We start from the raw sequence: 12,289 nt of genomic DNA, 5'->3' as shown, positions 1-12,289 counted from the left end.
AATCTCTGGAGACCTTTAAAACAAATAAATAAATCAAAAGCTCAAAATGGTGATGAGGCAAAATGGCCAGGGTGCCTTACTATAAGAAGATTTGAAATAAATATTTTGAATAGTGTTAGTTTTAAAAGAGAAAGCAATCTTAAGCTTTCAAAATTCTTTGATCGGTCTATCTAAAATGAGTCCAAAAGCTAAATTGTGAAATGAAACGTTAGTAAACGGGACTAAAAGCTGAAGCAACGTATTCAGGGGAGGTTTGTCATAAGTCATAATTTGTTTTTATCTATAAATTTGTAGTTTTTGTCTATCCAGAAATGCTTTTATCAATATTTAACCCAACCAAGATGTTATAGACTATATAGAGTACTATAAACTAAATAGAGTGAGTGTCTATACAAAAGTCTTGCTCTTCGTCTGAGCTGAATGTTCTAGTTAGATCGAGGTGACTGCAGGTCGTGCCCTTTTGTAGGCTCAGACTCATTTACAGTTTTTTTTTTGTGCGCCATGTCCGGAGGCATGCAGAGGCGTCATTGGACCTCTCTGTTTCCTGCTGCTGGCGTTCTTCTTTGTTTCAAAGCTTCTAACACACAGGACAACTTTGTGTCCATTCTGGCTTGGCAGAGGAGTGCAGAAAACAAATCTCTGTTTCTGATTAGGCCGGCAGCCTCATGGTACCCGATCGTTTTCTCCTGAGCAGATCCAGAGGGTGATAATAGGAGCATGCCCCCTTCCCATTAGAGCCTTTAGTGATTAGGCTGCATAAAAAAGCCAAAGCTCAAAGAATGGAACCAAAGTGTCGTTAATGTGGCTCACCACATCTCCATTTATGATTTAGCCAGGTCTGCTGATGCATGGTCTGTTTTATTAGTGAGGTAATAGATGTAGTTTTGAGGTTTATAATTTATCCATTTTATTTGTGGCAGTGATGAGTGAGCAGCCCTGATTCTGGAGAATAGATTAATATGCTGTGACCAAGCGTCAAGACTCTCACAATGTTATTGGTGAAGCTCAATCATTTTCCATACTGTGAGCAGGTAAAGTCATTTATGCCTCTTTTGGCACTCGTACATAGTTTCAGAGAATGTTTTTGTGATTTGTAACAAAATACAGTATTCTAGCAGATGTTGCAAAGTGTTCAACATCTGTAAACCTGGGCTTGATAGCTGGAGAGAGAAGTCAAATCATACTAGTTTACGGTGCCTTGCCAAAGAATTTCTTCTCCTTTGATTTTTTTAAATTTTTTATATATGATCATGTTACAACCACACACTTCAGTGTTATTCATCTGAAGTAGTTTTAGACCAATACAAATTGGTGTATAATTTGCAAGTGGATGAAAAATGCTTGTTTCTAAATGTTTTTACAAAGACAAAACTGAAAAATAATCATTTTTTGATGTGTTTGAAGCTGCATGTCATTTAGGATATGTCCCTATCAGTTTTGTACATTGCAAAGATGAAAACTGTGACTCATTCATCATTTCAATGTAACTCTAGCTTAGTCTGATGCACAGGTCTAGACACAAATTGGATTATGGTCTGTATTTTGATTGGTTATTCTATTTGTCCAGCTGGACGGTGAACCTCCACTCCATTCTCAAATCTTTTGGAGCTACTTAAATAATTTTTTCTGGTATTGTTCTTTAGTTAGCTCCATCCATACTCCATTAAATTTGAGTAGCTTTCTTGTTCCTAAAGAAGGAAAGAATCCCATGGTGTTGTCAGCTTGATGTGCCCTATTCACTTTCTGCAGCATATAGTTCTTTGCATATTGACTAAAATGTTCAGTTTTGGTTTTATCTGAGCAGCACACAACCTTCTACCCTCAAAAGTTTTGGGAAGCTGCACATTGTATTTCTCATTGTTTTCTTTTTGTTGCTCTTCTACAAAGAGCAAATTTGTGGATTGTACCAAGCCTGAACAATATTGGTAAAATTGCAAATGTGTGAATGTCCCTCTGCTTTGGAGTCACAGAATTGGATATTTCCATCCCAACATCAAGGTTTTATTAAAACAAGTTACTTCTGTATGGTGCCCACTGTATATTGTCAGGATGGAGGGATTGAATGCATGGCACCTAAATAATTACTTATCATGGGATCTGTATATTGTGTACAGTATTATAGCCAGATTGTGACATATTGTGCAGGCCTTGAATAAGCAATTAATCTGCCAAAAGGTTCTCCTGAGGAATGAAGCTCTGGAGCTCTTCCAGGTTTCCTGTCTGATTCATTAGATATAAATGCTCCTTTTTCTTGGAGGAAGAAACACATTTGCACTACATAGTTATTCTTAAGTTTGAAATATTTGTTTTGACTTGGACATTTTTTAGTTTGTGTGCAAGATTTGGTTGTCTCTCCTCTGGTACCAGCTCTGTCAGGGGAAGAGCATATCAGAATGGCACAAGAAGAGATCTGACAAAAATGAAACAAACTTACATTTATTTTTCCCACAAAATACTTTAAATGCCAGTGTGTCATCAGTGAATCGTTGCTGTTTGTGAATGGCAGACTTAGTGTTCCACTAACTTGATGTCCTTCTCGTGTTTCATAGAAGCATGGGAAATGCTCAAAGGCCCATGACCTCTGGGTTTAAACACACATTAAACCGTCCTGTTTTTCCCATGTTCAGGTCTGTTTTACTTTTTCCACCTCTAGCAGACATCCTTGTTTGTGTCCCCAGGAACTTATTAATAGGCTTATCTGTCCGGTGTGTTCACTGGAATTTTACTTCAACAATTTTGTCCTTCATTCAGTTTGGTTATAAAAAGCATTAACTCTGGTAACTTTAACCTTATTATTGGCATTTTCAAATGCAGATTACACTCTTTTAAAGTATTTGCCAAATCATCGGCCTCAGTTAACCTTGGTGTCTTGTTGCACATTCCAATATTGGTTCACAACTCTGTTGCTGGAACGGCTGGAAGGCATGGTATTTAGTTATCTTTCAGGCAGAGGTGCAGCTAGTTTCAAAAATGCGAGACTTTACTTTTAAAAATGTATCGTTTTTTTTTTTGGCTGACCTCATTGATGATTTCTGAACAGAATAAAAAGACCCTTTATTTCCCCCTGAAAAGGGAAAATTGAGGTGTAATAGTAGCAACAATTAAGGTTCAAGGTACAGGTGGGCTAAGTGTAAATTGTTTGTAAATAATTTGATGGTCCATCACATTTTTTAAGACTTCTGTGTGTCCATCTGTTGAGCTGGTAAACAAACAGTATTTTCTCAGAAATAAAGGGCTTTTAAATGTCTAACAATTAGTTTAAAGCTTCTTCTTTTGGAAAACCAGGACTGATGAAAAAAGTGTGCTCAATGATATATTGTACCAGATGGTGCCAAGAGAAAAACGGGGGCAGATGTTTCATCAGTAGCTGTCCTCACGTCATCAAGAAGAATCCTTTTCTTTATGTGTAACATGCAGGAAAGAAGTCATCCACTTGAGTTCTTGCATCTGGAAAAATTAGCATGTTTGTACTCCCTATGCACTACAGAGGACATCATTCTCAAATAAAATGAAGGAAAATATCTCTTCTTTTCTTGTTATTATGGAACATGCCAAGCACATATAATACAAAAAAGTCAGAGGTGTTGTGAATTATTCTAATATGAGAATATATGTCAATTTTATTGTTTTTGGCAAACTGTTCAAGAAGCTTGATGATCTTTATTTATACATCACCTTTTATACACAGAGAGACACTCAAATGTGACTAAAATGCTTATAGATATGTTTATTGTTTAATGAATGGGGAAAATCTCAGTGCATTAATTTAGGTGATGAAACACTAGAGAGTATTTTTACATTTTTAAGTATTAGATTTATTAAAGATGAATAACATAAATTATACGAAATCTTGAGAAGACAAGCTTGATTCCCAAAGTTTGCTTTTGAAAATTCAATTAGTTTTTCTTGGTCTCAGGTCCACTGTAAGGTTGTTCCACAGGTGAGAGCAGTAATTAGAAAAAACATGTTTCCCTGTGGCCTTTCATTCTAAGTCTAACCTGTATACATACAGGGGATTCTTGATCTGGAGAATGATTTAGGAGTGGGCCTTGAAGATGTAAGAACCACAAGTAGACTGTCCAAACCAAACCAATGAGAACTTTGAAGATTGAAAACGTGAAAGTTCACTTGCATAATGGAAAGAAAAGTCATCGGATTTCTTTTTTACTATAAGGCATTAAAATCTAATTATAATCCTGAAGACGTTGTATATTTTGAAGATCTTTTGTTTGACTTAGCATATTATTATTCATATGCAGTGGTGTGGGATGATTATATTTATAAACCCTGATTGTTTTTACATTTTTCTAAAGGGTTGTGGGAGGTTCAGGTTGATTATCAGTCAGTTCAATTCCCTCCTTCTTATTAAGTTGGCATGGATGTTGAAATCATTTATTAAATATGAGTCCAAAAAAGGAACATTGTTGATGTTCTTCATAGTTGTGGACTGCCACTTCATGGATCAAAAGATCCTGGGTGCTTATACAGTCTACATGAATCTTACCGGGGCTACATAAAAAAAAAAAATAATAATTGGGAAATGGTTTTGAGAATGCAGATATTATCCACTCATTCATCAGATGTAAACTAATTAAAGAGAGACTTGTCTTTACTGTCAGAATTTGTAGATTTGTGGAGTAATTTAGGCTTTCTGCTTTCTTGGTATTTGCAGATTATTATCATAATCTGTGTACAGGTGTGTTCCTTTTCTCCTTAAATGTTTCTGTTTTGTTGTGTTTAATGGGGTTTAAAGCACAACCACAGTAAGCTGAAACAGATTTGTTTCTTTGTGGATGTGTTAAGACCAGTACATAAATCAAAATGTAGTTTATCCCAACTCTTCTTTTGATCTCATTGCTTTTTCTTTTGGCATTAGGTAATTATTGTTCTCCTCAACAGGTGATATCAACAGCCACGGTGCTCAAAGAAGATTCCCACCTGAAGGAAACCCCCTGCCTCAGGGGCCTGGCAGTAGTCACCTTTATGCACAAGATGATGCACTGAAGTTAGGCTTTGCCAAGGGAGTATCAATGTCTCTTCCTTCCTCCCCTCTTCTTCCACGACAGTCCTACATGATGCCCTTACGCCAAAACAAGAGATCTCCAGGTATTTTTTATTTTTTATGAGCTGGTTCTTACTTCACCTGCTGCTTCTGAAACATTTTTCATTTTTGAAGCTCTCCATTTTACTATTTGTAGTACTTACTTATTTTGTGGGTCCTTTAAGATACAAGTTTCATATTTTATGTTGCATGATAATCATTTTGATAGTATGGCAATGTTTGTGGCATCAACGGCTGTTAATAAGAGATATTAACTTATAAAAATACCTTCCATCTTGTACATCAAGACACACAATCCCATTGTGTGTTGAAGGAAAAGAATAATTGTAAATATCTGGGTTGATTGTGGGGAGGCTTTAATAATTATATCCTGGATTTGCAAATATTCCTGAACTATGTAATCATGAACTATGTTGCCTGTAATCTCCTCTGGAGTTTCTAAAGCAACATTATGTTGATTAGGTGCAGAATATATATAGATTATCCTTAAATATTCTCTATTTTTTTACCCTTATGCAATCTTCAATGTTGGAGATGATGTTTTTATATTAAGACTCTTTTACAAGGTTCATTAACTTTGAATGTGTTAAATATTTTATCAGAAGTACATTAATCACTCATATCTTGACAACCAAAATATTCTTCATAGATTAATGTGTGGTTAATCTGCTTGCAGAAAACTGTTGCGTCACTTCCTCTTTTTATTTGATTACCGTGATTCAAATAAAAGGTGCCTTGAACCTCACAGTGTACACTCAGTGGATGGTAATAGGCATCTATTTACTCTGGATTGAACTCCTCTGGGACTTTTTCTGACATGTTGAGAACATTGTCACCAGCTGTAGAAGGCTTCAAAGCCATGAATACCTTTTTTTGTAGCTGAACTTGTTCCAACCTGAATCTTTGTCTTCTGGAGAGTTGGCAAAGAGGAGAGAAATCCTTTAAGTGGTCAATGTGGCCCCCACTCACATGTGGCACTCATCTGTGGGCTATGTATCTATTGTTTAGAGAGGCTGCAGCTTTGATCTGCTTAGTGTAAAGACCAGCAGATGGGAAGCTGGTTTTATGCTTGTGGTATTTTATGGCATAAATCTCTTTTAAAATTTTAGATATATTGCTTGCATGTTTGAATTTTGTAAAAATTTAAATTGCATTTGAAGAATGTAAGCAAAACACAATTTACTATAGCTTACATTTTTAAGGTAATTCTGCCGAGTTAGCTTTAAATTAGCAGTTACTGTTGAATCCACAAATGATGGATAGAAGGAAATAAGAAGGGAGAAATTTAGAGAAGAGGTATGATTTGTGAAGGTGAACGGGACCCTGTGGACACAGAAGTGAAGACTCATTAAAAGCATATTGCTCTTGGAGTGCTAGAAGACATGGATGAGAGAAAAAGTGTGCAGACAGGATAGGTTTGAAGGTCTCTAGTTGAAGGATGTTGGGGGCAGGGTCTGGCTCTCATGGACTGTCCTCACGGGTGCCTGTGAAACCCTTTAGAGGGAAGAGCTCACACCTGTAGTTAATAAACACATGCTGGAGGAAATGTCTCAAGTTGGTGACAAAATCGACATGTGTGCTGATGCTGTTTTCCTGTGGAGCCGGAGAAGCAACTTGAAATACTACATTTAGGCTACGTTTAGACGAGACTGCTGTCTGGAAACTGCTGGTATTTTCGGATGCTGGTTGGGGAAAAGTTACACATTTAGACGAGACCGCCAAGACACCTTGAATTCGCTGCAGCTGTCATGCCGGAACAATGTCAACCCAATAGTAACCCATCTACATCTCAGATGAACAAAGTGCTGGAAAAAATTAAGAAACCACTGCACTGAACCTCATGGTGATTCCACCAAATATTGATTTCTGAACTCTTCCTGAGTTAAAACATTAGCATTGTTGTTCTAAATGAATGTATACAAAATAAAAACAAAATTCTTGCTTGAAATTTTGGAGAAATGTTGTCAGTAGTTCGTGGAATAAAAGAACAATGTTAATTTTACTCAAACATATACCTACGGAAAGTAGAATCAGAGAAACTGATCATTTTAAGTGGTCTCTTATTGTTTTCCAGAGCTGTTTATATGTTCCAACTTATAAGTTGTATTAAATTAAATAGGTAAAATAGCATACATAGCAGAATGGTATTTGCTGTTGTTTTTGTTGCTGTCTGCCCATTCCTGCATAGAACAAACCTTCTGTGCATGTGCACTTTCACATCGGTGGAGTACTTCACCCCTCCATGGGACTGTTCTCGAAAAGTTTCACTCTGAGACCTAGTTTCAAAAAGTGCTGGTTTTGGGGACTCAGATCACTGGAGATTTGTAGATGAGCAGCAGAATTGCAACAAAAATGATTTTTGTAAATTGCAATGATTTTGAAAAAACAATTATGAGTTGATATATTTTGGAGCTATAATTTGAGCATTACCTCACTTTCATTTCTGGCTTCCTCCTAGAGCTATGCAAGGACAAACTTTACACACAATATAATCTCATTCACAAGTAGACTAATGTCTTGGCATTATGAATGGAAATTTTAATGCTAGAGATTTGCTTATAGGATCTGTTTCAGACTTCATGCTGAAGCATTTCTTGGATCAGATATTGGGTTGTGGCGACTGCTCCCTTTACAGATCCATATGCCACTGATCTTTACTCAACCAATAAATATTGCACCCATGAATAATAAAATATTTGCTGCCTTTCATGGAAACCTTGAATGAACATGTTGCTAATCACCATCACTTTTTTCTGAGATATTTTTGGTGTTTTGTTAAGGAGGGTAGCACAACTTTGTTGTTTGCAAAGTGTTTCATACTTACAGTGGAAGATAAGCCAGGTGATTGCTGGGAACGGACAAACTAGCGGCAACAGAAGGGTTAACGGGGTTAAGTTTTAGGGCATTGCTTTGTTTTATATATTTTTCTAAACTTGAACTCTTCTCTAGAAATGTCATGAGCTGGTTGGAAAGTTGGTAGGAATATTTCAAATCTACAAAATGATAAAAATAGAGACTGCGGTTGTGAATTTTGCCATTCGGTTGTTGAAAATGTAAAAAGAAAAGTTCCCATCATGTTTTTGAGTTTGCTCGACTAAAATTAGCAAAAAACTGTTTTATTGTAATCATTGCTGCCCATTACATTACATCAATCTTGCAAATAAAAGTATGAAGACAAGGGCCTCATGTGGCTCAGTGGTAGAAGTCTTGGATACTATTCCTGACCCAACTCATCCATAGCATGTCTTCTCCTCTTCTCTTTGCCTTACTTTCTGTCCATCTGCTGTGTAATAAACCCCACTAGTATGAACATAAATTGTGACAGTGTGGGTCACAGCACCTTGGTTGTTTATTCATATCTGTTTAAACGGCACCAAGACATAACATCACTAAATGTCTAAGCAAAATTAATCTGCACTAACATTGAAGTGCAGTTAGCTGAATTTATATTTAACAACCATCCCAGGATAATTTGTGCTGATCACGCAAAACTTCTGCCACCATTCAGTTGAAACCTTCAGAGTATTCTGCTATGCATTCCCCACTCTTTGATCTCATTCTCATCCAATGGGGATGTTTCTGGAAGGAAGTGGTTCCACAGACTCAGAAAGCAGTTTTTGCGGCTGGGTTTTGTTTCCCAACACATTGGATAATCTATTGCAGTTTAAATGGCTCTAACTTGGTGGTTGTTCGTTTCATGGAAACTTCACAGGGGGACAACAGGAAAGCATTGAGTTAATTAGGAGTGTGACGGATGCCTGAGCCACAGAGTCTGGTGGCGTTGAGTGGTGCAGCTTTGATCAGTTAGGCTCAGAGCTTCAGCATGGAACACAGCGCTCCGACATGTGTTGAACAGCGCCTACACATTACTGTCTTCTTACAAACACACCTTCATCCCCCAAAGGACCCCTTTGGCTTAACATAACCCCTCAGAGGTACCTGTCTTGCTCCCCCCCTTGCTTGCTATGACTACAAAAAGGGTCAAAGATGCTTTAAAAAAACTAAAACTTTAATTGAATGTACACAGTTAATAACAGACTAGGGAGTTTTTAAGCCTTCTTCAACAACAGAAACTTTCTATGCTCTCTACTTTGTCTCCAGGGTATGTCCACAGTGACCTCCACTGGTTAGAATAAGTTATATGTCATCTGCATGTTTAACAGAATGAGTCTCTTCAATACAGCATTTTGCAAACTGAAAGGAAGAGTTTATACTGGAGATTTTTATTCATGCAGTCTACCAGCACGGTTGGTTAATGTCTGATGATTAGATGCCAGCTGCAGTTGTTTTTAGGTCTAAGGAGCAAAAGCCTTAGACCTAAAAGGCTTTTATGATTTTTCTTAAAGATTTTTTGATTTCTTGAATGTTTCCTTGCTCAAATTAATTGGCTATTTGGTGATCTAAACATATTCCAAAAAACTCAATCAAATCTTGCAGACACATCAGTCGTGCATGTACTTCAAGTATTTGAAAGGTTTTGCAAAAGACGCAAAACAAGTAGCAGCCAACATCTAGTCAGCCATTTTGGATTGAACTTGTTTAATCCAAAAGATGACCCAATTTTGCTCGTCTGTAGTCTCCACGTTTGATTGAACTACTCTATCAGGTTTTAATAAATTCGCCATTTGCAAATATTGAATTGTCCTAACCAAAGCTTCAATGAGCCCCTTCCTGAAGGCTTACTCATTGTACCGCCTAATGGGGACATGCAGAAGTGATTGATGGGCTCTATGAAGGCATTGAGTTGGCGGTGTGAAACCCTTGGGGTCATGAAACACACCGGAGCGACGCTGTGCTGCAAGGTTCGTTTGAGGCTGCTTGCACCTTTTATTTTAAATCCCATTTGAAGGTATGTAGAAGCAGAGGTGACCCTGATTATGCTGTTATGCACTTCTGTTTAGCTGTTTGGCAGAATAATAAAAAAGGCATTTCATAACAATTTATTGCTGTCAAGGGCAGTGTATCAAATTAACGAGTCTTTTCATATGCAGAGTGGCTACATGGGGACCTATCTCATGTCGGTCAAAGTGTATATCAAAAAAGCCTAATTAGTTTGAGCTTCGATGGGAGTTTTGTCTTGAGTTGGCTCAAGGAATGAGTCATCCATTGATCAGCCAAGAAGGTTAAAAAATATTCAACAGAGACCCAGCGTTTCCATTTTTACATGATTAAAAAAAACAAAACACATTTATTCTGATATGTGGCTCTAAAGGATAATTGATTCAATGAAAACAAATAATTTAAATTTTTTTGGACAATTTGACATGTTGTTGGTGGGTGTTAGTTCACCTTATTTTATCCAAGAGTACATTTTGTTTTTGCACATTGAGAGTTATCGAATTGTGCAAAAACTCTGTCCAAAGCTGTTTTGATGCTCCTTTGAGGTGATATTTCCCTGAAATCAATTCATATGTGTCGACACCAACCACACAACCTTGAGGGCATATCAAACGCCATCTGGGAGCAGTGCTGTACAAGATCTTGTGAGCCTACAAGAAAACTGTGATGAGCATACTTTGGAAACTGCACTTCTGTTCTCTACTTCACTGCACTTGACTTGACTCCAGGTTTGTGTTTCTTATCACACAGAACCTCCCTACTCTGAAATATGAAATCTTGAGCTGCCTCAGAGATCTTCGCTGAATAAATTCCCATTGCTTCCTCTGCCAGTCAGTAGAGTTAGAACTGTTCTGTCCTGTCAAACAACGTAAACTGCTATTTCATTTAAAATGCCTATGTACTGACAGGAGCAGAATGAGTAACCTTGGTTCTTGTTTGTCATGCAGAACTCAGAGGAATATTAGAGGAGCTCTCAGAACTTTTTGAGCATAAAGACGACTTTGTGAGGCTGTTTTTCTTCTCCTTGGCTACACAAAGACTACACACTGTCTCATTGATGAGTTGAAATGTGAAGAAGTCAGAGTCCATGTTGAAGAATTTTTGGGGAAAGCTCCTTGATCACTTCCTAACCATAACAATCCTCCCTTTCAGTGGCTTTGACTGAACTGTGCAAGTTTCTGGCGATAGGTATGCGACTGCTTGCTATGTGCATGCATATGTGTGTGCCTGTGCCTGCTGACTGATGGCTCATGGTCATGGATGCCTGACTCTGAGAGTGAACATCAGCAGGTTCTCTACAGCTGCATCACGCCATGTTGATTTACCATAAAGAGAATCTCTTTTTTTCATTTTTGATTCTTTTATCAATATTTTCTGCTTTTTTGTTTTGCTCGCTTTTAATGCTTTTACTGAATTTTTTTGAATATTAATAATATGCAGCTGACCTATTATACACATCCTCATAATGTTTTTATTTTTAAATAACCTCATCCGTATGACTTCTTCTTGATACAAAAAAATAAGTTTTCCAAAGTTTGGTGCTGGAGATATGAAGACTTATTTCACCTTTAAACTATATTACTCCAATAAAAATAATGGAACTTTCTGATAGTTTTTACATATCATTACTCAGGAAGCAATAAATGGGTGGGGTTGTAATCTCTTTAAATGAGAATTGTAACTTTGTTTTAAAACTGTTGTTTTATAGTCTGAAAATGAATAATTAAGGACAATTAACCTATATATGATACATAATAGATGAGATTATTCTGCAAAAAATGTTTTGTATGCATGGAGAGGTTATTGTTCTGGATTTTGCTCCTTAGGTAAGATAAATGTAAGTGTGCGTCTCATTTTGCCCATCTCTACCCGTCCTTCAGAGGTCATATATCTGGCGATTCCATTTAGGTGACCTTTTCATGCCTGTTATGAACCGCAATCGCTTATCCGTCACCGCCTCCTTTTAAAAGGGCAGAGTGGTAATGGCACCCTGTTAAATTTCGAAATGAGATTTTCAAGGAAGAAGCAAGTCTTCTGAGTCCCGTCTGACAGTTGGACATCAAGAGTCCTGCCAGAAGGCCTTTTATGTCTTTGCTAACCCCTCCATCCTTAGAAGTGGCTCAAAATTACTTCTAATAGCAGGCCACATGTTTGTTATTAAATGTGTTTATCTTCTGTTCCTCTGTGGAGTTTATGTAAACGGAATATGAACTTGCACGTATGGTTTCGATTATTCAAGCTATGCCTCCTGCTGTTTCCAATGAAGTACCATCGTGAAACACATCAGGCAGCTTTTTTGCTAGACAAGATATTTACCTGATCTAAGCATGTAGCATACAGTCCCTCTGTCTCTCTAGTCTGACTTTAAGCAGTGGCATGCGACTCTTG

The 12,289-nt window shown here is 37.3% G+C and overlaps 1 protein-coding gene across 1 annotated transcript in view; it reads left to right on the top strand.

Annotated features, from left to right (window-relative positions):
• tanc1b (tetratricopeptide repeat, ankyrin repeat and coiled-coil containing 1b) overlaps positions 1-12,289 on the top strand; it is a 101,425-nt gene that overhangs the window by 27,973 nt on the left and 61,163 nt on the right. Inside the window, exon 3 of the mRNA XM_044132117.1 lies at positions 4,900-5,106. Within this exon, the coding sequence (XP_043988052.1) occupies positions 4,900-5,106 (207 nt within the window). The remainder of the gene's footprint in view (positions 1-4,899; positions 5,107-12,289) is intronic.

The sequence above is a fragment of the Gambusia affinis genome, linkage group LG11, assembly GCF_019740435.1.
Source record: "Gambusia affinis linkage group LG11, SWU_Gaff_1.0, whole genome shotgun sequence".
NCBI lineage: Eukaryota > Metazoa > Chordata > Actinopteri > Cyprinodontiformes > Poeciliidae > Gambusia > Gambusia affinis.
The sequence above is the reverse complement of the archived record's forward strand: the minus strand, read 5'-3'. Positions and strand labels throughout refer to the sequence as shown.